Here is a 25,954-nt window from a genome sequence, read left to right as displayed (position 1 = left end):
TGGAGGAAGCTCATGCAGACACCGGGAGAAAGTGCAAACTCCACAGAATGGTACCAACCTCTGTTTCACCACAACACCCTTACATTCTACAATGTCAGAGTGAAATCAAATATGCTGTAGGCTTAAAATGAAGTCAGGTAATTCCATAAATAATCATGTCTCTTGCATCAGTATTTGATTACTGGCACATTGAAAAAAAAAATCAGTCATGATTATTTTAGCATAGTCTAACTTTATAGATACAGTATAAGAGTGCAGTTTTAACAAAACTTCCCCATCTTCCTCATTTTAAAGGGTGCGCTTAGTTGACCAATAATTCCCAAGTTCAGTCCTGGCGGACCACTGTGGCTTTTTTATCCCAAACACCTTTACTTTTAACCGGACTCCTAAAATTATTAAACAACCTGTTATTTGCCAGTTTCTGTGTTAAAAAACAAAAAGGACAAAACTGGATTTATAAATTTTATTAGAAAGCATTTATGTATGGTGGAGATATTTTCATGATTTCATGTTTATTTTTAAGATTTTCATGATCTCCGTTCCAGTTTTCGAGGTGTCCAGCTGTTATTTACTAATGAGCACTCTAGTGTATCTGATACTCAAATAGCTGCAGTCTTTTATCATTCTGTGTTGTCTGTCCTGGTGTCTATATCATTCATGGTAAACTGTCATTATTAAAATGTAATTGAGGAAAAAAGGAGAACTAATAAGCAAAATTATATGAGGGATAAGTGCTACAACAAATATTCAGATGTTTCTAAATATATTATAAATGTAAATCTAACACTAGTGTGCTCTTCTAAATGCAGAACAAGTGAAGAAAACAAATGGAAAACCATCTAATCAAACAATGAGCTCAATTCAAGGTAAAATAACTGAATGATTAAGAAACCGGTTGGGATGAAAACATGTAGCCATAGTGGTCCTCCGGGATTGAACTTGAGAACTACTGCACCAGACCACCTTAAAATATTTCCTTCCTTTAAACCATACTTATTTAGATCTGGCTGTATGTTCTGAGTCATTGTCTTTAAAGTCTCAAAATCACTGTGTTCTTCCAATTCATGCATCAGAGATGTATATCTATAATAGATAGTAGTTACTATTACTACAAGATTCAATATGGTTTTCTCAGCATTGTCCCAAATAAACCTAAAAAGTAGGAAAGAATCATCTTCATCTTGTTCTCATTGTTTTGTAACAATAGTATTTACTTAGCTAAACCAATAAAGCTTATATTTTTAAGAAGGCAGGCAATTAGGGAATTACTTCTCCCTTCAGGTGTATAAGACTAATATATTTAGAGCTGCCACAGACATACAATGTTTTTCCTGACTGGTGTCCTCCACCTCATAAAAGCTTAATTTTATTCGATACCTGTATTCCAAACAGATTCAGACATGAAACCCATTTTCTGTAATTCTTTTAAAAGAACAAGAGGTGCCTTGGAAAATTGTAAAGCCTTGTATGTTTTTACATTTTCTCTGAGTGAAGCCAGTAGCGTTGTGAAATAGATTATTAGGAGCTAAGCTCATCAACCGTGGTACAATCCAGAGAAAATTAAATACAATCCTAATGCAAACTACAAAAATACCTTACTGCACACTTGTAGCTGAATGTCAATCGGCCAAGTAGTTCTAATAAACAAAACTGCTACCTGTGCCATTAATAATAGGAATGACAACAAACATTTTCTTATTTTTACAGTATGTAGCAAATTGTCTCAAATTTATGAAGCACTTTTTTGTCTAGCATAATGAAAATCATAATGGTGTATGTTATACAAAATGTTTTAGAATTCCTGTCAAAAAGCACACAGCCCATAGCTACCTGGTTTTACAATATATTATTTTAAAGTTGCACTCATGACACAATGCTGTGACTCCAACATCTTCTATTTTAAAAAGATGCTATTTTCAGTTTTTTGTGTGACAGATCTACAACATTCCTCTCCTTTATAAATCTTTTAACTTTTTAGTAACAAAAAATTATTAACCTGCTAGCTTTTTAATAAGGTAAAATAATTATTTGTTAAACCAAAATTTGATCGTAATGACATGGCCAATTCCATCACTTTTTAAATTGCTTCAATTGCCTTTGCATAATATATTGCAAAACATTTTTGAATTACCTGAACTAACATTTAGCATAGAATTTTGTTAAGTCATCTAGGCAATGAAATTGCTTGTTTACCATCTGAGGATATCTGATTTGCTCATTAATTTATGCTTACGCTTAAGACACAATTCTGCCCGGAACATATGAATATCAACCCTTCTCCTTTTTTACAAAATAGTTTTTCTAATTGCAGATTTAAATTCAACAATCAATACAAATGACTGTGAATAGGTTCAATAAAAAGTTTAAAATAAATTCATCATAAATTTTACTCTTTAGCATTACCAACTAATAAAATTAAGGACTATGTTTAAATATGGGTAAAGACAGTGGTTAGTCTGCTGGCTTATACTTGCAGAAATTAAAGCAATATGACTAGAAACTGTCAATTGATAAAGTATAACTGAAGATGTGTCTGTGTGTGTGTGTGTGCGCAAAGTGTTCTTTCCTGCTTTGTACTTACTAAGAGGACAGGCTCTGAATCATGACCTGATAATGAAAACAGCAGGCTATCAAAATGAATGGATTTTTAAGACAAATATTTATGTTTCAATTGGAATCAAATGCATCTGAACTTTGGGATAAAATGGTAAAATATTTTAGAGGGGTCAGTTAGACTTTATCTTCACTTTTGTGCTGATTAATGGCAAACAATACTATTGTGTTTCTGGTAGTCTAAAATCATTTCATCGTTACTGTATACATTAAGAGGCAATACACGCATTTAAAGAGTTGGAAGGAATCTTACTTCATATTTCTTTTTGTCAAGCAGCCAGTCAATATGATCATCTTGGTCACGTTCCTTGGCTACAACTATATCTTTAGGGCTGATTATATAAAACAGAGATTCCCCTTCTGAATGTTCTATAGGAGACACAATAAAATTTTGGTTATTTTGTTAAATAGTATATTTCATATTATAATTACTGCTGTTATCTTTTTCTTCAATAAAAAAATTACTACTTAGTCTAAATAGAAGGAGGCAGAGATAATAATCAAGCAATAAAGTCCAACTTATATTTTTATTACATTTAATTTTACATTATTCAAGCAATTTACATACATAATTAAGAGGACATATGAAATGTTAGGAAATACTACTTCTACTATTTTTTTTTTTATAAAAGGCCTGAAAATGGAGAGCAGAAAGGCAAATATTAGCACAAGATTTCTATTTTGTTACTAGCAAAGAAATTGCATCCCATACCATTAAAACAATAAAAACAGTATTAATGTCACATATAACAAGGTATAAAAGCTTATGTGTGTTAGAATTTCTACAAGATTAAATCACAAATGAGATATTGATATGACAAATAACTATCAATTAAATTTGGAAAAAATACATATTTAGTACATATACTGTTCAGCCACAACATTAAAACCACCTGCCTAATATTGTGTAGGCACCTCCAAAATAGCTTTGACCTGTTGTGGCTTGGGACTCCACAAGACCTCTGAAGGTGTCCTGCGGTATTTGGCATTAGCAGCAGATCTTTAAGTTAAGTAAGTTGCAAGACGGGGGCCTCCAAGGATCAGACTTGTTTTTCTAGCACATCCCACAGATGCTTGACTGGATTTAGATCTGGGGAATTTGAGTACATTATCCTCCTGAAAGAGGCCACTGTCATTGGGGAATTTCATTGCCATGAAGGGGTGTACACAGTCTGCAATAATCTTAAGGTTGGTGGCATGTGTCAAAGCAACATCCATATGAATGCCAGAACCCAAGGTTTCCCAGTAGAACACTGCCCAGAGCATTACACTGCCTCCACCAGATTGCCTTTATCTAATAGTGCATCCTGCTACTATCTCTTTTCCATGTAAATTAAGCACAGGCATTTATTCACTTACATGATCTAAAAGAACAAACTATTCATTGTACAAGGTAGACCTTCTTCTGTGGCTCCATAGTCCAGTTCAGATACTCGCATGTCAATTGTCAATGCTTTCAGTGGTGGAAAGGGGTCAGAATGGGAACACTGATTAATTCGCAACTACACATTTCCAGTCTATGCTAGATGAAATACACTTTGTGTTCTGATACTTTTCTCTCACGACCAGCATTAAGTTTTCAGCAATTTGTGTTACAGTAGCTCTTCTATGGGATTGGACCAGACTGGCTAACCTTCGCTTCCCACGAGCATCAATCAGCCTTGGGCGCCCATGACCCTGTCAATGTTTTAGTGGTTGAATTTTCATGGACAACTTTTGTAGGCGCTAATCACTGCATAATAAACAAGATAATCAATGTTATACACTTCATCTGTCAGTGGTTTTAATGATTTCCCTGATCAGTGTATATACAGTATGTTTATATGCATGCATAAATATATTTTTACCAAGCCGATAGTCAAGGCATTCATTTTCTTGGAAGTTTCTAACAGTCAGTGCATCTGAAGATATCTCCTCATAGGATTCTGGAAGAGGCTGCACAATGTCTAGTCGGGGTCTAGATCGCAACTCTTTCTCCTCCTGAAATTACAGCATAATAAGCATAAAAAAGAATCAGTGAGTAAAGGCTACATTAGAAATGTATAAATTACAAGACCGTGTCAAGCAGTCATGTCTAAGGACTGTATGCCAGAACCTTTGGCATGTGTTTCTAAGCATTGAATTAGACATCACTTGCTGAACAACAATTAATTAGGAGACAGTATTTTCTCTATTTTCTGCAAGCAGGTGCTCCAACTTACAGGGAAAACTTGAGGGTTGGTGGTAGGATTGGCACTCCAGCCACTGAAGAAAAAAACTGACACTGTTTTAGTGTAGTGCTGAGGTGTCACCTGCTGAACTCCTGTCCCAATCGAGGTGGTTCATTGCGTGGCGGTTGTGACAACATGCTATCATGGCATACTCCTAACCTCAACATATCAAAGCAGATTTCATGTATGTATAATTATCACTGATTTAATAGAGTTGTTACTTTGGTTTCTGGTGTTCTGTCTCTTTTATGTGTCATCTCTTCTATTCTTTGACTATGTTTTCTTATTTAATATGACCTTGTAGTTTTTGTAACATTCTGTGCTCTGACTGGTTATTCCTGAAGCTGGCTACACATACACTGGCTCCTCTACTGTGTTTTAGCTTGATGCATAAACTGAATTTATATTTGATTGCTTTCAAATTAAGAAAGACTGGGTGAACGTAAAAGAGTTAAAACCCAGTAAAAACTGACATTCATCTGTAGCAGAGAATGGTGCCTTTAGTTAATTTTTGGGCATCTCCTTATCATTTCTTTTCATCTGCATGTTCTTGCTTGATTTTCTGTTTCTGTATCACTGAGTCAGTTTGAAAGAAGTCCTCAGATGTCTCTCTTGATGGTATCACCAGGAGCATTTAGAATTTTCCACAAAATGGAAACAATCTTAATTGTAGACTAACTAGTCCCTGAACAAATGTGTCCCATTGGTCCAAGAGATAGAGGAAATAAGAGCAAGTCCAGCATAAAATATATGGCACACCAGCAGATCAGCTCTCTCTATCTGTCTCCATCCATCACTATCTATCTAGAAACATCAATGGATCACAGACCTATCAGCTCAGAAGCACAATGCAAGAATGAAAGAGCTCCTTGATTTCTAGGCAAATTGGATGCCTAGGCTTCTAGCAAAAAAGAGCTGCTATTAACCTATATTGTACTGCTAATGTCTCATGTATTTGCTCTGCTTCAGTTTTTCACAAATTAAAGAAGCTTAGTTTAGAAAATGTTATTCTATATTGAGTGAATAAAAGAATAAACTTTTGAAAACAGGCAGCATATGATGCAGTGGTAGTGCTGCTGACTCGCTGTGAGGCAATCAGGATTCACATCCAGAATCCTCCTTGTGTGGGTTTCCTCCGGGTGCTCTGGTTTCCTCCCACTGTCCAAAGAAATACAGGTTAGGTGAATTGATGACTAAATTGGAGTGTCTGGTGTGTGTTTACCCTGCAATGGACTGCCACCTTGTACAGGGTTTGTTTCTTGCACCCTATACTAGTTGGGATAGGCTCTAGCCTTACCATTAAAAATGACATGATATGACTTTTGAATCCAATTCTCTGCTTCACCTTGAACTGTTTCTGGAATGGATATAAGAGAAGGGAGGAAGAACTTTAACCATAGTTGCAGTCAACCCTAGTTCATTCCGACGTTTCCATGAGTGCAATTGCGGACTGCATCTCCACAACAGGCTGTTAAGTGTGATTTAAAAGAGCAGGATACTCAGGCCTGCACAGAAGACCCTAGGGAGAGGATTGGGTTACCTTGGGAGCCTTTCAAGACAAAACACACCAAAAGGGAAAAAATAACAATAAAAAACAATTTCTACCAAATAAATAGATATAAAAAGATGATAAAACAACATTAACGTCATTCCAATACCGACATGTACGTTCTACAGAGCCTTGTCTTGTATGATATTCACGTGTGCACACACACCCACAGAGAAAATAATTAGGTAAAAAATTAAGTGAAATGAGAAAAACTGGGTAAGAAAAAGCACAAAGGATTTAACGCTGTTTTTACAGCAACTGTCAAATATTGAGTTTCTGAGAATTAAAGCATGTGAATACTTTCAAACCTGGCTGTTTTTAGTGTTAATTTTTTATTTACTGCTTCTAAAAACACTCCACATGGCCTCCTTGAAAGGACTAAGGGCATAGGGATATTTTGGGACTACAACATCCATTTACTCTTGCAGCAAACTATACTTAAAAACCTATTAAGCAAATAAACAGAACAGAAAGCAGGTAGGCAGCTACATTCAAGCACAACTGTATAAGCTACAATTTTAGATTTCAACTGTACTGGAAGAAATCCTTTGAAAGAAAAAGACTAGCAAACTGTAAGGTAAGAATCAAGAAGAGCAGAAAACCTTTTTTTTGAAAAGATGAGTAAGTCAGTTTTATAGTAAAACATTTCTTTAATTTATGTCTCAGATGTGATCACAAGAAAATAAATACAATTGCTATTAGTGCATTTATTAACATATTACTTGCCTCGCTTAACTGAAAAATTACAGATTTACCTGATGCTCTGAAGCCTCTTTCACGTAATACAAGATTACAATCTGATCACCAAGAGGTGCAAGTCCACTGATAAAAAACTCTGTATCAAAGGCAGACACTAGAAAACACAAGTCAGAGAAAAAGAGGAAAAAAATATATAGATTTGCATTTTTGCAGTCCAAAAACAGCAAATTATAAAAAGACTTTTATACTTGACACTTCATAACAAACCTTAATGTACACCTTAAAGTTTACTCAAAACATCAAGAACTAAAAAGGCTGGTGAATCACTGTAACACTCTGATCTGCCTGCATTTATGAAAATGTAAACAGGAATATTAATTTTCTCATAAGGCATTAAAGTACCTCCAATACATTAATAATGTCAACTCAATAAAGAGAACTTATGATTTTTATTAATTTTATTATCATAATCTCACCAGGAGGATAAAGAGGCACAACTGATATTTTCCAGTCTCACTTCTTTAACTTTAGTTATTTCCTGACTTAGGTGCTTTCTCTGTGGAGTGGTCTTTCTGTTCATGTAAGGTTTCTCTGGAGGTTTTATTTCCTCTCACAAACCAAAGGCATGCTGCCAAATAGAATGGATAAACTAAAATATCCCACTGTTTGTGTGCTACATGATTGACTAGCATCCTGGGTTTCTGCAGTATGCTCACTACTCCAAGGTAATGCTATGCTTCCCCATGATTTGTCAGAAACATAACATGACATAACATTCTTAAACCTGTGTAATGAAACTTAATGTAACAAATTACCTGAGTCTATCCTGGAGACAATGGACACATACCAAGAAAGAGCCCTGGACAGGATTCCACCCTATTTCAGGCCATGCTCTTGCACACACTCATACTTGCTTTCACATTCAGTTAGAGTGAGCTTGCAATTGCCAGTTAATTTACTCAGCATGTGTTTGGGCTGGTAGGAGGAATACTAGAGTATCCATAAGAAAACACATGCAGACATACAAAGTCTATTCAGACATACAAACTCAACATACTCCCAAGCATGGAATTACAAACCCAGCATGCTTAATCCAGGATGCAGCCACGCTCCCCATTACACTACTATACTGCCCACAGTAGCAGTTCAGTTACTTAAAATGCCATATTAGAATAAATGTATTGCAAACCTGTAACAGCATTGCTGCCTCACAGAAGTAAGTCTTTTTTTAATCTAGAATCAATCTTACAGCATGTATAAATGGCTTTCAAGGAAGCAAGATGGCATAAAGGATACAGTATATATAGCTGGGATAGGAGGTTTTACAAGGGCTGGCTATAACAGGCCTTACTTTTGCATTTTTTAAGTGGCAAACAAATTTAGCACAACAATGACAGTGAGGGTGAGAGATGCATAGAATAAATTCTGGAATCTATCCCCATTCTGACTTTTAAAGGAGTCTCTCTATCATTTAAGATTTTTTAAAATCTGTACGAAGAGCGGTATGCTTTATTAACATCAAACTGATGAAGGTGGAACATGCATTAAAGTTGGAAATAATTTGTTTTGTTTTAGCCATTTTGAAAGAAAGACTTTTTATTTTGCTTTAAGGAACAGAATAACAGGTTTCAGCCATGCAAACAAAATTTTATAGGTTTCCCTGACAACCAAAAATCATTTGAACATGATTAAGAATGAGCTAGGAGAGTTTATCATTAGGATAGTGGAAAAATGGCTGTGGAAAATGGAGTTTTGCAGTCATATATAAATTTTTTTTTTTTTACCAGTTATTTCCAATTCATGGGTTCAGCTTAGTCAAAGGTAGATGGTAGAAGCAGACTTGACTGTCACATGCAGTACATGGCTATGGATTTGTTGTCTAAGAGGTAGAAATGTAATTGTTTTCCACAGTTTGCTTATTTGAGGAACCACAATCTTACACTTAATGCCAAGTTCAACAACTCACAACAAAAATACTATTTCCCATTTAGTTAAAAAGCTGAAATGTGGCAGGGTGGTACATCTAAGACAGTTGATATCTGCTAAGAAAGGACAATGCAATATATCAATACTAGCAGGAGTACCCGGCATTGCCTGGGAATCTATAATCGGTGAATGTCCCAAATGAAAGAAACAGAACACAGAAATAAAACAAACAATTTTCTGATGGACATTTTATTGTAAGTGCCTCCACTCTGGATTGTGTGTGGTGTGGCATTTCAGACGCCCTTGAAATAGACTTTCTTCTGGCATCTGAAGTGGACCTTCCAATTCTACGTCTTTTTTTCAGTGGCATGGGTATATTAGGGAAAAGCAGGACAATTATAATGTGTTACATGGTATAACGTATGGAATAAGTACCACAGTGAGATGAATTTACCTTATTTACAATACGTCGAAAAGCGAACAAACAGTACCACTCAGTCAGAAAGAGCAACACTGAAATTGTACTGTGATTCGGAAAGCAAGCAAATAGCATCACAAATACGGAAAGCCAGCGAGAAAGAGTAGCACTGAAACCGTATTGGGAAAAATAGCTGGGAGGGGTGCTCTGTTTGTAAGGAGCGTCTGTGTTGAACCGTGCTGCCATCTAACGGATGTTGGCGTTGGTAACCACAGAGAGAAGTGACATATAACCGCTGCTGCGTGTGGGGGAAGGATGGTAACTTTTTAAGGCGAGTCTCTGTTCAAACGTGCTGCCATATAACGGACGTTGGCGAATGAAATACAGCACTATCAGTTTGTGTAGGAGTGTGACATGTGGAAACGCGGGTGTGTCAGCCGGTCACACAAACTGGGTCGCTCACGTTTACATCCATATGGCAGTTCCCCTTCACGCAATCAAAGCAGTTGGCCTTCTGATACTTGGACACTTCCGCCATCTCTTGGCAATTTAAAGAAACATGGGTAAAGAGCGACGCACAGCGGGGGAAGGATGATGTCTTTTTAAGCATAGACATATATAGATAGATGCTGCATTCATTGTGTTGCCTAGTTGACACGATACGTCAGTGCGTCCGCCCTCTTGCGAGTGGCAAAAGTGCCATTTAAACTAATACAGGTAGATGTGGACACCGGGTTTTCTGATGAAAAAGCAAAAACGTTTAAAACAGTATCGTTTACATACAACAGATTTTGGTGAATCGTTTAAATGCAATTATTTATATCCATTTATACACTAATAATGGCAATTATTAAATAATAATAATAATTATTATTATTATTGTTAAATAATTCCTTCCATATAAGTAACATTTCTTGGACTGCCTTCTTCAATCTCCGAAACGTTTCTAGATGTCCTGTTCTTACGCAACACAGTACTGAAGCATTGTTCAATGCCTGAGTCACCTCACGTATAGATTACTGTAATGCTATTCCATCTGGCATCCCACAAAAACCTATCGCTTACAAGTTCTTCAAAATTCTGCTGCCAGGATAATAACCTGCTGTTCTAAATCCACTGAACATATCCCACCTATTGTCTCTCAACTTCACTGGCTCACTGTTAACTACAGAATACAATACAAAATACTGCTCTTAATATTTAAAGAGCTCCACAACCTCACTGATCTCCTACAGACTTGCACTACTCTCGCTCACTCAGATTGTCATCTGCAGCTCGGGGTTCTGTATCACACATCAAACTGTGCTATGGGAGCTCGAGCGTCTCTCATAGTGCTCATCAACTTGGGAATTCTCTTCCCTCTCATATTTGTACAGCACTATCAGTGCATGTGGGAGTGTGACATGCAGAAACACAGGTGTCCGCGGGTCACGCCTATTGGGTAGTTCACGTTTTACATCTATACGGCAGTCCTTCACGCACAGAGACCAAAGCCGCCGCCAGATGGCGCCACGATGACCGTCTGTTGCAACGTGCGGCCATCTTAAGTTTGGGGACGTGTGCCAAATGTGGTGTCGGTGAAAAGGTGCACTGCGCTTGACCACAAACATTTTTCCCAACCAAACCTACCCCATGACCTTCTCCTGGTCACAATGTAGCCCCATGCCCAGTTTGGTGACGATTAGACGCGCGGTTGAGATTTGTATGGCGGACAAACAAACATACACACACACACACACACACGCACACGCACACGCACATCGACTCTGCTTTATATATTAGATTAAGGGGAAAACCCCACCTACAACAGAAAAAATAAATACAAAAAAATTTCAAAATTGTCTGGACTGATTTGATTGAAATTTGGTAGCCTCTTAGAAAAAGGGAATTAGCCACAAGATTTTTTTATTTGTTGATAAATATTTTATTTGTCAATGTTTATTAATTTATGCTAATATACATGCTCTGTACTATGCTGATAGAGGGCTTTATGGAATCGAAAGACCCAGTGGAAGAAATTGACAGGCCACACAAACAGTACCACTAACCAAAAGGGTGAATGGATGAGTGAAGAAGGGGTGGTGTCCTGGACAGGAAGAAGAGAGATGTGGTCATATCAGGCATTTAGAGTCAGGTGTGAAATGGAAAAAGAAACTTCAGCAAAGCTCAAGGAAGATGCAAAGCTCAATGGTTAGCAAGCACACTAAAAAGTTTCAGTGAGGGTGCCAAGCACTGTGAGCGTAGATGTTGGTTCACTAGGGAAGGGAGAGAGAAGTAGTGGAGCCTCTAGAACCGAACCCAACCCAATAGTTATGACCGAGATAAGCTGACAAATGGGGACAAATCTCACACAGAGCAAGGGGATGGTGGAAAAGTGCCAAGGTGCTTTTATTAAACACCACATCCAAAGAAAACAAAAAGTGTCAACAGTGCAGTGTTCCAAATATCCATAAATCCATAAAAAACAACTGAAAATGGGGAATATAAACATAATAAATAAATCCATTAAAATCAGAGGTTAAAATGCAGTCACTAACTCCTCCTGATCTCCCCAGCTCACCCATCACTCGTGTAGCCAGCACAGACTCAACAGCCAAGAAGTTCACTCCTCCAACCCCCATCTTGGCTGCGTCAAACTGCGCAGCCAGACCATCTGAGGTCGGCTTTCCTCCAGTCTTCCTTCATGCTCCCGCAGTCGTACCTTGGATCCATAGGGAGGTCATCCGTCCTGCTCACCCCAATCTAAGCAAATATTCAGTGGGGCGAACCAGCTCCTAAAGCACCACAGCCTACGCTCCTTCACGGGGCCATAGCTTGTGTTGCCTTCCCCTTCCAGATGGGTCAGATCGTCATCCCAAGTCTGCTCTTCATGTCTTAACCCCAATTCTCTTTTTTCTCCAATCTTTTTTTCTATCTCAGATCCTTGATCCCCCCATCCACCTGTGCCGGCCTGTACTTATACGGCTCCGTGGGCACAGCACCTTAATCACACACCGCAGGAAGCCAAGGAAGCAACAGAGAACGATCACACCCGCACATTCGGTGGGACTGGCCCCAATTACATCATTAACTCCCCGCGGTCATGTAATCTTGCCCAAAGAGACTGACACGGCTATCTGGATTTATTTAAAACTGGCCATTTTTTTGGAGCCACAGACCTGCTATACCATATCCCCACCCCTGGTTTTCAAAATCATTTACATTCACATCGGCTTACTTTGAACTGGAATGCCTCACTCCCCCACTCAGACTTTAAAGTCCTAGGTGCAAAGCCTTAATCACTTCACCACACTGACAACCAATAACATTGGCCCCTGAAACCATAAATACGGTATACAGAAAAGTACTTAGTTACAAAGAACTCCTTGTATACCTAATTAACTGATAGCACTATAACTGAAGGCCACTGTATTAAGAAATTGTTAGAGAATATGAGAATTTTAAATATTAATCTTTTGAGAGAATTTACAAAAACAAGATTAGAGCTGCAGACACTAGAAACTGTCAGCATTTACAAAAGTGTTTTCTCATTCACTTGCCCAAACACTGAAAATAGAATTCTAAGCAAAAGGATGCCTTTGTAAGAGTTGCAAGTTGATGTTTAAGCCAGAGGGTTTGACTGTATTCACAGTCAGACAAGATTTGCAAAGAGTTGGTGACTAAAATGTTATTATTGTACCAGAGCCAAACCACTAAAATAAAACCGATTAAAGATAAAAGAGCTTCTATATAAGCAGCCAAAACCTTAGTTTCAAAATCAAGACTATATAGTCATGCTTATTCACTTTTCAAATCTGTATCTCGTATAAACAAATGGTACTGCACTGTAACTTACAGTGAGTCTTCATGCTACAAGTCAGAGAGAGGAGGTCCCTATGCATCAAAGCAAGATCCCCTAGCAACCTGTTATCAGCCTTTGGCAGCTCCTAAAATGATAATGTGACATACTTTTTATATTTTATTTTTTGTCTACACTTAAATCTTAAACAAAAAAACAAAATCAAAACTTTCTGTATTAATAATCTGTACTGTTCTGTACTGGAAGCTATAAACAGCACTTTAGAAGCGAAGAGAGAGTCATTTCCTTATGACCAATGGAAAACGATGCTTTACTATGTTTCTAAATAGTTTATATCAGTTTTTGAATGCATGGATAACTGAATATCACATTATACTTTACTTTCATGATAATTAATCGATGTTCAAACAACAACATTAATTTACCAATTTCCACATAGCGGCTAGGAAGATCTCGCATTTCTGTTGGATCCCTTTCCTTCACAATACATATCTGAAAAGGAAAAAAAAAAATCAGTTAATCACTCTAGAATAGTTAGTGAGGCTGTATCATGTGTTATTTTAAGTATTTATTAAATAATAAAAAGAAAAGTTTAAGAACATTTTTCTTAAAATGTAAAATTTAGAAACATAAAAAATTAGGATTAAAGATATACCAGTCACAAATGTCTTTGTTAAATACTTAATGCATGAAATAGCGTTTTATCATGTTAAAGCCTTCATGTTTAAACATAAGTTGCATCACTGTTGCCTTGAAGATGCACAAAAGTTTCCATAAACACAATTAAACACTGCAAAAGGATATACAGTAAAAAGTTTTTTTTATTTTGTATGTTTGCTTTAATATTGCTTGTCAGAATAAGAAAGAAAAGTATTTTTTTTCCAGAAAATACTTCAAGTATAAACCTAGGAATATAAATACTTTAGAGTAACCTTTCCACTAGAAAGTTAGCTGGAAAAATTCAATAAATCAAATGAACTATTTTCCTTAATTTAATATATTAGACTCGCAAAACAGAAGTGGATTAAAGTACAGAAAAGCTTTCTAACTAAGAAGAAAGACATTAGAAAATAAATACATAAAAAAAGTACATTTTAAATCATATTATTCTGACAGATCATTTTACAACAACAAGGGCATTGACAATAGCTGTAACACTGGGGATGCTGCAGGTATTACAAACAAGAGACCAGTGCTATCAAGCAAAGGCGTACCTTTACAGAAGTTCCCCAGCCTATGATAAGTGTTGTGTTATCCTTCCAGCACAGACTACAAGGATACATATCAGGTCGAAGGCTGTTATTATCTCTCAAGACATTGGTTATTCTTTGTTTAGCATTGATGTCATATATTTTTACACTCTGGAAGCAAACAGAATAGCAAAAGGATTAGGTATTAAAAATGCATTTTAATTTATTTGGGTTTATAATCTATTTACTGTGATCAAACTAATACAAATGAATTACGTTGTATGTATCAAATTCAAGAGGACTCAAGAAGAAGACACTGAATGAAATTCGGTTTTGTTGTTTTAACTAACTGCATTTACATTGACTGGCCATTTTCAAACAGATACATCTGTTGGTCTGAACTGACAAGTGCGGATACAGGCTGATGGAGTTGACCTATACCATCATTCCCTGAAGAAGGTACAGAGTCTCCAACCAAACAGGTGACCTGCAAATACTTTCCTGTAAGGGAGCATGGAATGTACAAATGGATGGCAGGCTAGACATACCAGGAAATATGAAAAGAATGGGAGTAAGTTGTTTCCTTTTCAGGTACAATTTCTCATTGTCACAGCATTACGCTCTTTTTTGCCAAATTGTTGCCTCACATGCTGGTTTATACCAGAAGAAAGGGGACTTTATTTAAAATAAAATAAAAAGGTTTCAAGTACCAGGTTAATAAAGCAGAGACTAAAATGTAGATCTACATGTTGATTAATTATAATGGTACGCTATTATTGATACATAATACATACATAAAAAGGAGCACATTAGAAAAGGTTTCTTTCATGCTGCCAAGTACAGCCTGAAAGCATATTTATTTTGGCAATATATGTACCTTGTATTGAGGCACAATATATTTATACTGTAAGGCTGCAATCCCAATAAATATCCAGTTTCTGGGCAAGGGTGTATTAAAGGTTCATATTAGTTTGGGCCAAATCTGAAAAAATACATTTTGATTTTTTTTTTTTTTTTTAACATTGAATTATCAATTTATTTTTGCTATTCACATTTATTTTATCTGTAACACAAAAATTTAATGTTATTAACTATTTAATGTTATTAAAATTTTAAACATATTATTAGTACATTATGTAATACAGAATTTGCAACCAACAAACAAATCATATAATAAAATGTGAAAACATTTTAAAACTTTAGTGATGACAGTAGTATACCATGTACATTTCTCCAAACAACCATTGTTCAGGGCAATTCTCTTCTACTAAGTCAAACTGCACTTTTAGGTTTTTCAAATACTCAAAAGTAATATTTTTTTCGTCTTTTACAATTACTATTTACAATTAAGAGCGGCACAGTGGAGTTTGCATGTTCTCCCCGTGTCTGCGTGGGTTTCCTCCCACAGTCCAAAGACATGCAGGTTAGGTGCATTGGCGATTCTAACTTGTCCTTAGTGTGTGTGTGTGTGTGAGTGAGTGTGCCCTGCGGTGGGCTGGCGTCCTGCCCAGGTTTTGTTTCCTGCCTTGCACCCTGTGTTGGCTACGATTGGCTCCAGCAGACCCCGATGACCCTGTAGTGAGGATATAGCGGGATGGATGGATTTACAATTACAATTAAAACCTCAACAGAGAGTATATATATTTTTTTCAGATTGGTGTGAATGCTAATCAGAAAAATTTAGATAAAATTAAAATTATCAACTGGTATATTTTAACTAGTGACAGATATGTACTGTTTATCAAATTCTCCCATGAGTGTTTACAAATAATTTTTGTATATAAAACAAAACTTACCAAACTGTTTGCCCAGGCTACTAAACTGCCTCGCCATTTGACATTAGTAATTATTCCTTCTCCCTCATGGAGTGTAATAGTTTTCCATCTGTTTAGCCAGTTCCTCTCATATAACTGAAGCTGTTTAAAAAAGTAAACAATATCAGGATAATGAGACATATTTAAATAACAATAACTAGAAGCAGAAACACAAAGCAAAAATTATTATGGGCATTTCAAAGTATTTGGTTAAACAACACAGAACAAACAAATTATTGTAATCAGCTTGTAACAGTTTACCCTGGTGATCCTGAACTCCTTTCCAAGATGGCACTATTCACATTTGAGAATATGGCAATTACTTTACAATATGGTATAAATGTAAAGTTAAAATTTGCATAAAATGTTTAATGTATATAAAAATGCAATAAAAATAATGGTGCAGTGTTATTTACAACTCCACTTCATTGTTTTAATATTATTGTCAATATTGTTTACTGGTACTAATTGATGCCAATCCTTAAGTCATGCCTTCAAATATAAAAAAAAAATAAAATAAAATCTTCAGTATATGAAGTGCTCAAAATGTAGTCCACATACCAAATTTGGACTTAATGTATAAGCTCTGAATTAATTTCTGCATCAGTTTACATGGAGTTTTACCCACTACGATCAATTCTATAATAATAAAAACTCAAGTGATTACATGTTATGGTACAACACTGCCTTTTACTTTTTTATTCAAAATACTATATTTTATTCATATTTGTAAAATCATGTCACTGTTTGATTTATTTATATTATGGACATCTGCCTGGTGCTTTGTACTTGTTGGTAAGTGATAGGTGTGGGGCTCATCAGATGGATGGGGCCAGAGATACCTTGAAAACCAAACAAATAGTGAGAGTATGCCAAGTGTGACAAGCAAATGCCTTGTTTTAGAATGTTTGTTTGCACCTGGAAGGATACAACTACAGAACGCCAGGGGTAAGGGAATATGTCAAGTTTAAGAGAAAGACCTTCCATATAATGCTAAAAGATGAGGTTCCAGATGATAATGTGAAGTACATTAAGAGAAAGACCTTCCATATAATGCTAAAAGATGAGGTTCCAGATGATACTGTGAAGTACAGAAAGGCCAAAAATTAATGAGCTACAACAGTGGCTGAGGGAATGGCCTGTATGTATGATGAGTTTGCTGATGCCTACAGAATTTTTATTTTTATTTTTTTTTTAAGTCTGGAAGAGGTTGTTTAAAACAAAATAAAACCTCAGGAATTTTAAGAAGGATGTCAACCAGACTGTTCCCAGCAAGGGTGGGGAAAACATTGGCCTCAACCAAAGATATTGCTGAGAGGTGGAAGGATGCCAATTGCATCATGAACCAATAGGATATGCTCCCTTTGGAGATGGTTGTGCCAGAAGTATTGGTTGCGCTTTAATCGATTTCTTTGGCTGAGGACAATGTAGTGTTAAAAAGATTTGCACTGGCCAAACTGCTGGGTTAGCTAAAATCTAACAAGAAATGCTAAAGCTGCTGCATATTGAAAGGATATTTTTTCGAAAAGGAAGATCAGAAAATATGTTACTGTGGGATAACGCTTATCAGCCTTGTAGAGAACTAGAATGAACAATCAATTAGATAGCTAAAGCTCACACCCAGGACAAGTAACATGGATTTCAATCTGGTTGTGGAACAGTGGACCAACTTGAACTCCTTACACAGATACTTGAAAGGTAATGGAAGTCTGAACCTGTCTTCAGTGTCATAGACTAATGCTCCTATTTTCTGTTCTTAGGATTCAGTACTCCTTGCATAAAGTGCTTTATGCTACAAAGCTCTTAATTTTTTTCTGCACTATATTGACTTTGATGCTGGAGTATACAAGAAAAAGGGTGATAATTATAGTGTAAAAATTTGATAAACCTGTAGCAGGACTACAGTCTTCTAGTAAGAGTGAGTTCATGAAGAGAAAAAAAAGATATGGTTATATACTATTTTGTAAATCTGTATTTTACGGCAACTGATTTGTTCAATATTAGTGTAGTTCGCTGTGTTGTATTTACAGAAAAAATGAATATTTTACTTAAGTTAATTATGATTAACATATTACTAAAATATAATTTATGTGGAAATACACAACAGTTCATTAATTTGCAAAAGCACTACATTTTGTTCTTATTAAATTAGAACTAATGTGTGCAAACTCTAGAAGTGACATCATAGGTAAAATAAGGTTTTATTGTTTTCAAAACCAAGTATTTCAAAATGTGTGTGTGTAATATATACATATATATATATATATATAATATATATATATATATACATATATATATATATATATACGTGTATATATATATATTATATATATATATATTATATATATGTATATATATATATATTATATATATATATATACAGTATATATATATACACATACATACACACACATACAGTATGTTACATATATATGTTACAATGGATTTAAAGATATGCACTGGTGTACTCCCAGGATCATTGCTGAGTCCTCTAATCTCTCCTATGTACATCACCTCGCTGAGCTCCATCATTCAATTCCATGGTTTCTTTTATCAGTGCTATGTCGATATTACACAGCTATACCCATCATTCCCTTTGGAGGACAATAAAATATCAGCACAAGTCTCTGTATGTCTTACTAATATCTCAACCTAGATTAAGGACTGCTATGTACAGTTGAACCAGGCAAAAAATGAGTTTCTTGTGATCCTGGACAGCCAGTATGCTCATCCCCCAAACTCTATGCAGTTTGACTCACTGTTGCTAACACCTGCCAAGTCAGTACACAACCTTGGGGTGATAACGGATAAGCAGCTACCTTTTTCTGACCACATACCTACTGTTTCATATTCATGCAGGTTCACGCTGTACCACATTCACAAGATCAGACCTTATCTGACAGAGAATACAGCACAACTTCTTATCCAGGCTTTGATCTTGACACGTCTGGACTACTACAACTCACTTCTGGCAGGAGTACCCGCATGTGCCATCAAGTCGCTGCAGCAGATCCAGAATGCAGCGGCCAGTGTTGTATTTAACAAGCTGAGACGGCACATGTCACTCCTCTTTTCAGGTCGTAACATTGGCTTCCTGTAGCAGCACGCATTAAGTTCAAATCCCTTATGCTTATCTACAGAGTAGTTAGCGGGTCAGCACCTGTGTATATGGAAACACTGATGAAGTGCTGTACTCCTCCTCTCCCACTCAGGTCTGCCATGGAACAGCACCTGGTGATGCCACCTCTACATGGCATCAAGTCTCAATCCAGACAATTTTTATATGTAGTTCCTAGTTGGTGGAATGGCCTGCCAACCTCCATCCAAACTGCTGACTCCCTCAGTGTATTTAAGAAGTGATAGAACACCCATCTGTTCTGTGAATATCTGTCGAATTGAAGGGAAAAAAAAAACAAAACTTTGCTCTGTGACATTTTATACTATTGTTTAAGTTTAATTGCTTTAGTGATTGTAAATGTATGAGTTAGTACATCTTTTCACTTGTGGCAATCAGCTTTTGTTACCCATACTATTACACTTGCTGAACAAACAGGCCCTAGCCTAATGTTACTCAATTGTAAACTCTTTTATAAGTCGCTTTGGTTAAAAGCATCAGCTAAACAAATAAATGTAAATGTTGTATCGCACCATAGACTTTATCCAAACAAAGAAATTAGTAAGTAATTATATAGGCAACTATGTACCACACTACCACATAAGTGTTCTAACAGTTTATTTTTAAAGCCAAGCAAATAATTTGTCAAAAATATATATTTAAAAATAAAAGCTGGAAATAAAAATACTTATACGAGGAATGCCTGAATGTATCTTTTAAAATACAGAGAATGGTGATGAGTTTCAAGGGGACTGAATACTTTTTCATGACACTATAGATTTACTTTTGTGTTTCTACTTTGAAAAAAGGCTACATATATGTCTTCTGCCAGAAGAAATTGAAGTCCATTATGAGATGCTGTTTGAAAAGTAGAAGAGCAGTATTGAGATATACAAGGTGAACTGTTCATTAGAGTCAAGTTTTACTCTTCTTGGCACCTGACACTGTTAAAGAGCAAGTGGGACAAGAAAAAAAGATGACTAAATAATTCTCTTTCAAGCCTTATATATGCTTCTTGTGTTTGTGGTACATTTTTTTGATTGAAAATGTACTTCAGCTTCTTTTACAATCAGAGGGAATCTGGGAGGTGAAATGACATGAAAGTGTTCAGGAAAAAAAAAAGATCACAAAATTTTGAAAATGTGAACATACTCACAGGTAGGGCATAGCTTCTGTATTATTTACTAATTTGTATGCTTCAGTAGTGTAGCATATTTTCATAGTAAACATGACAGTATTCTGTATACACATTATCTTTATAGACAAATACATTTCATCTGCTGCCAAAGATACCAAATAAAAAGAAAAGTAAAACTTAAGGTCCATCCAGACTGTTCCAACTGTATGTGTATAATGAAATGTAAAAACCACAAAAAAGTGATCTGTGTGGTAAAGCATATATTCCTTCTTCAAGACGAGGTTTGTGTTCCCTTGTGTTTTCCAGAGAAAGCAGTGTATAAAAACTTAAAAACTTATTTCAGTGCTCAGCAAATTGGACTTTTTTAACATACTGAATGCATTAGTATATTATATTTCAAGTGATCATTTGTACGGGTTTAGCAGACACAGTCTCATAAAGCATACACAAATATACAGTGGGTACAGAAAGTATTCAGACACCCTTCAATTTTTCACTCTTTGTTATATTGCAGCCATTTGCTAAAATCTTTTAAATTATTTTTTTCCCTCATTAATGTACACACAGCACCCCATATTGACAGACAAAAAAAAGAATTTTTGAAATTGTTGCAGGTTTATTAAAAAAGAAAAACTGAAATATCACATGGTCCTAAGTATTCAGACCCTTTGCTCAGTATTTAGTAGAAGCACCCTTTTGAGCTAATACAGCCATGAGTCTTCTTGGGAAAGATGCAACAAGTTTTTCACACCTGGATTTGGGGAGCCTCTGCCATTCCTCTTTGCAGATCCTCTCCAGTTCTGTCAGGTTGGATGGTAAACGTTGGTGGACAGCCATTTTTAGGTCTCTCCAGAGATGCTCAATTGGGTTTAAGTCAGGGCTCTGACTGGGCCATTCAAGAACAGGAGTGAAGCCACTCCTTCGTTATTTTAGCTGTGTGCTTAGGGTCATTACTGAGGTCCTTAGCACTCTGGAGAAGGTTTGTGTCCAGGATATCCCTGTACTTGGCCGCATTCATCTTTCCCTCGATTGCAACCAGTCGTCCTGTCCCTGCAGCGGAAAAACACCCCCACAGCATGATGCTGCCACTGCCATGCTTCACTGTGGGGACTGTATTGGACAAGTAATGAGCAGTGCCTGGTTGTCTCCACACATACCGCTTAGAATTAAGGCCAAAATGTTCTACCTTGGTCTCATCAGACCAGAGAATCTTATTTCTCACCATCTCAAGAGTCCTTCAGGTGTCTTTTAGCAAACTCCAAGATAGAACTTTTTGGCCTTAATTCTAAGCGGTATGTGCACACAGCTTAAAAAACGAAGGAGTGGCTTCACAACACCTCTGTGACTGTTCTTGAATGGCCCAGCCAGAGCCCTGACTTAAACCCAATTGAGCATCTCTGGAGAGACCTAAAAATGGCTGTCCACCAACGTTTACCATCCAACCTGACAGAACTGGAGAGGATCTGCAAGGGGGAATGGAAGAGAATCCCCTATTTTCCCAAGAAGACTCATGGCTGTATTAGCTCAAAAGGGTGCTTCTACTAAATACTGAGCAAAGGGTCTGAATACTTAGGACCATGTGATATTTCAGTTTTTCTTTTTTAATAAATCTGCAACAATTTCAAAAATTATTTTTTGTCTGTCAATATGGGGTGCTGTGTGTACATTAATGAGGGAAAAAAATAATTTAAATGATTTTAGCAAATGGTTGCAATATAACAAAGAGTGAAAAATTGAAGGGGGTCTGAATACTTTCCGTACCCACTGTATATTCCTGTTTAATAGATGACAATAACACTTGCAGTGTAATATATCCAGATGTTCCTTAAAAAGCAACGCTGCTATGAATGAAACAGCGATGAGCTACAGTCATACTTTTTCAGTGAGGAGGAATCATTTTAACATTTATTTTATAACCTACTTATTTGTTCAGGATTATGGGAAGCCAGTTAAAATGCTTATTCCAGAAGCACTGGGTGTGGGTTAGAATCCTAGTGGGGACTCATGTCCATTAGAGTATACTTTTGCACATACATACCATTCATTTATATAGGGCAATTTATGATTTGCCAGTTAGCCCAAAATTCACATATTTGGAAAATGGGAGGAAAACCAGTGTACATACTAAAAGTTACTTCTCCTGCTGTTTGGATGCAATATTTGTCCATGCAATCCACAAATATTAAACTTTTTAGGGAAACATATAGAACTGCACTGCTGAAACATAGCTGTATCATGTTAATAACTTCAATTTGAAGCCATTGATTGTGTGTACCTAGGGCACAAACATAAAAAAATATGATATTGTACTGAAGAATAAGTTCATATTTACTGTGGCACAAGCAGCCCATTTCAAGCAATTAAGTTTTTTATTGCTACAAGTCTATGAAACAGAAAATGGACACATGCATTTAACTAAGCATACTTAAATACACAACTAAACATAATGGGTTCAGAAACAAGGGAGTATATATTGAATAATTGATACTTGCAATTATATTTGAAAAGAATGTTTTACAAACATAAATGGTTAGGTATACAGTGGTACCTTGAGATATGAGTGCCACTACGTACGAGTTTTTTGAGATACGAGCCATCACTAAGTCGATTTTTTGCGTTGAGTTACGAGCAAAAATTCAAAATACGAACCATCAAAGAGCTTGTCGCCACACATTCCAAGGAACTGACGACAGAGGAGTTGACGGAACTACAGACGCGGCAACATACGGAGGTTCTGCAGGAGATCGGTATCGCGGAGGAGGTTATCTCTTAAAGTGAGATAAAGGAAGTGTTTGCAATGTGGGAAAAAGTTTTGAACTTTAAAGAAAAGAAACACCCTGAAAAAGTTACAACTGATCGTGCAGCCGCGCTATTTAATGACACTTGCCTAACACTTGACTTTATTGAAAATAAACACCCTGAAAAAGTTACAACTGATCGCACAGCCACGCTATTTAATGACACTTGCCTAACTCATTTCAGAAACATTCTAAAGGGGAGGACTAAACAAAGCTCCTTGGACAGGTTTCTATTGAAACGCCCTGTGAATGAAAGTGAAAGCGTGGCAAAAAAAAAAAAAACTAGTGAAGAAGAAAATTAAATTAAGCAAAAGTGAAGTGAAAGAAAAAAAACATTACAATACGCTAATCGGCTTCGCCAACATCTGTATTTCTTTATATTTTCTTTTATGTATTAGGTTTTATTTTGCTTGTATACAATAGTTGTTCATTATACAGTAATCCCTCCTCGATCGTGGGGGTTGCGTTCCAGAACCCCTCGCGATAGGTGAAAATCCGCGAAGCAGAAACCATATGTTTGTATGGTTATTTTTATATATTTTAAGCCCTTAGAAACCCTCTGACACTGTTTATAAATATTCTCTGCACAGTTATACAGTAAACTGTTGTTTATGGCTGTTAATACGCTCCAGACAGATAAATGAATTTCCACGAAGTAGGATTCTTTATTTAAAAATCTAATATTTTCGCAGTTAGAGCATTGAAAACCTGTTTATGACCTTCTAAATGCATTTTTTAACATTAGTAGAGCCCTCTAGATAGGAAATAACACCCTTTAGTCAAAAGTTTAAACTGTGCTCCATGACAAGACAGAGATGACAGTTCCGTCTCACAATTAAAAGAATGCAAACATATCTTCCTCTTCAAAGGAGTGCCGTCAGGAGCAGAGAATGTCAGAGAGAGAGAGAGAGAAAAGTAAACAATCAAAAATCAATAGGGCTGTTGGGCTCTTATGTATGTGAAGCTCCGCGATAAAGTGGCCGCAATGAAGGGATCAATGTGAAGGTAGTCTTTCAGCATTTTTCTACAGGAGCGTCCGTATATTCTAAGCAAACAGCCTCTGTGCGAACAGCCCCTCTGCTCACACCCCCTCGTCAGGAGCAGAGAATGTCAGAGAGCGTGAGAGAGACAAAGAAAGCAAACAATCAAAAATCAATACGTGCTGCTAGAGCTTTTAAGTGTGGGAAGCACCGCATGGGAAGCATATTGTATATCATTAAGGAGTTTTGTTTAATACGTACTCTGATTGGGTAGCTTCTCAGCCATCCGCCAATAGCATCCCTTGTATGAAATCAACTGGGCAAGCAAACTGAGGAAGCATGTACCATAAATTAAAAGACCCATTGTCCGCAGAAATCCGCGAGCCAGCGAAAAATATGTGATATATATTTAGATATGCTTACATTTAAAATCCACGATGGAGTGAAGCTGCGAAAGTCGAAACGAGATATAGCGAGGGATCACTGTAAATACATTTTTCTTATGTTGAAAACATTTAACAAAAAATTGGGTCTGGTTTTTTGGAGGCTGGCATGAATTAATCTCATTTCAATTAATTTCAATGGGGAAAATTGATTTGAGGTACAAGCACTTTGACTTACAAGCTCGGTTACTGAACGAATTAAACTCATATCTCAAGGTATCACTGTACTGTATTTCCAATTGTATGCATCACTAAACCAGAAAAAGTGTGGTCCATTGTTTTAGAAATTATCTATTTATATTTGAATTTTTTACAGTCATTATTTAATGATGGATTTAATAAAAATGAGGAAGAATGGGGGACAAACCATACAGTCCTTAATAGGATAGCAGTCATTGCCAGAAACTGTAGGAATGTTAACATTTAAGAGATGCAGTGTTTTTATTTTTGTTTTCTGCTTTCCCCATACAGAATTTATTGGTAAAAGATTGAATGCTCTTTTGAACATTTTATGCAGTTTTTTTTATGCAGTTGCACTTTTCAGCAGCAGAGGGTGGTAATATGCAACTAATGGTATATTTTTCCTGACAACGATTAAGGAGAGGTAATTTTGTGCACTAACAACTTTTCTTTAATTTATTAATTTTCTGTGCCTTCTCATAACATGTGTGTTGTGGTGATTGGAATACACAGTCTAGAATGTGTGGTTCTAATGCATTAATCAAAACTGAACAGGCAGTCATCCTGTTAAAGGACACACTCTCTAGCCATACTCAAAAAACCTATGTATATAGGCTGTCATGTGCCATTCAAAATGATTTTTTTAAAATACAACAAAAAGATTCCATGAGGTAAAAAAAAAAAATGATGAAAATTCTTAGCTGTCACTAATGGTTCTTGTGACAGCATTTAAATACTGGAAAAAATACTGCAACAGACAGTGTAGAATTAAGTTTTAATTTAAGCACAAATCAACTGCTATGAAACTGGATTCACAGATGAATAAAGATGTGTTCAAACTTGCAGTAAACACTAAATGGTGTGTTTTGTTCCTACTAACTACTACAACAAGAAAAGAATAATTAAAAACAGCTTTTTCCACAAAGAAAAATTAACAGTAGTGTTTTCTGGGATAGAAAGGGTACTATTTATGTTAACTTTCTCATTGGTTTAAAAAAACATCAATGCACAAAATCAAACTCTCCTGGTTGAAACAATGAAGCCAGTAATTTTTCAAATTAAAAGAGAGAAAAATCACTATT

General features: G+C 36.2%; 1 protein-coding gene across 1 annotated transcript in view; it reads right to left on the bottom strand.

The window, feature by feature from the left end:
- Nucleotides 1–25,954, bottom strand: part of vps41 (VPS41 subunit of HOPS complex) — a 145,355-nt gene that overhangs the window by 47,214 nt on the left and 72,187 nt on the right. Inside the window, exons 8-13 of the mRNA XM_039753407.1 lie at nt 16,201–16,320; nt 14,429–14,575; nt 13,640–13,706; nt 7,128–7,225; nt 4,461–4,593; nt 2,867–2,982 (exon numbers count right to left, since the gene is read on the bottom strand). Of these exons, the coding sequence (XP_039609341.1) occupies nt 2,867–2,982; nt 4,461–4,593; nt 7,128–7,225; nt 13,640–13,706; nt 14,429–14,575; nt 16,201–16,320 (681 nt within the window). The remainder of the gene's footprint in view (nt 1–2,866; nt 2,983–4,460; nt 4,594–7,127; nt 7,226–13,639; nt 13,707–14,428; nt 14,576–16,200; nt 16,321–25,954) is intronic.

Source organism: Polypterus senegalus, chromosome 5, assembly GCF_016835505.1.
Source record: "Polypterus senegalus isolate Bchr_013 chromosome 5, ASM1683550v1, whole genome shotgun sequence".
NCBI classification, from domain to species: Eukaryota; Metazoa; Chordata; class Cladistia; order Polypteriformes; family Polypteridae; genus Polypterus; species Polypterus senegalus.
Note: the sequence above shows the minus strand (reverse complement) of the source record. Positions and strands in the feature narration are given on the sequence as shown.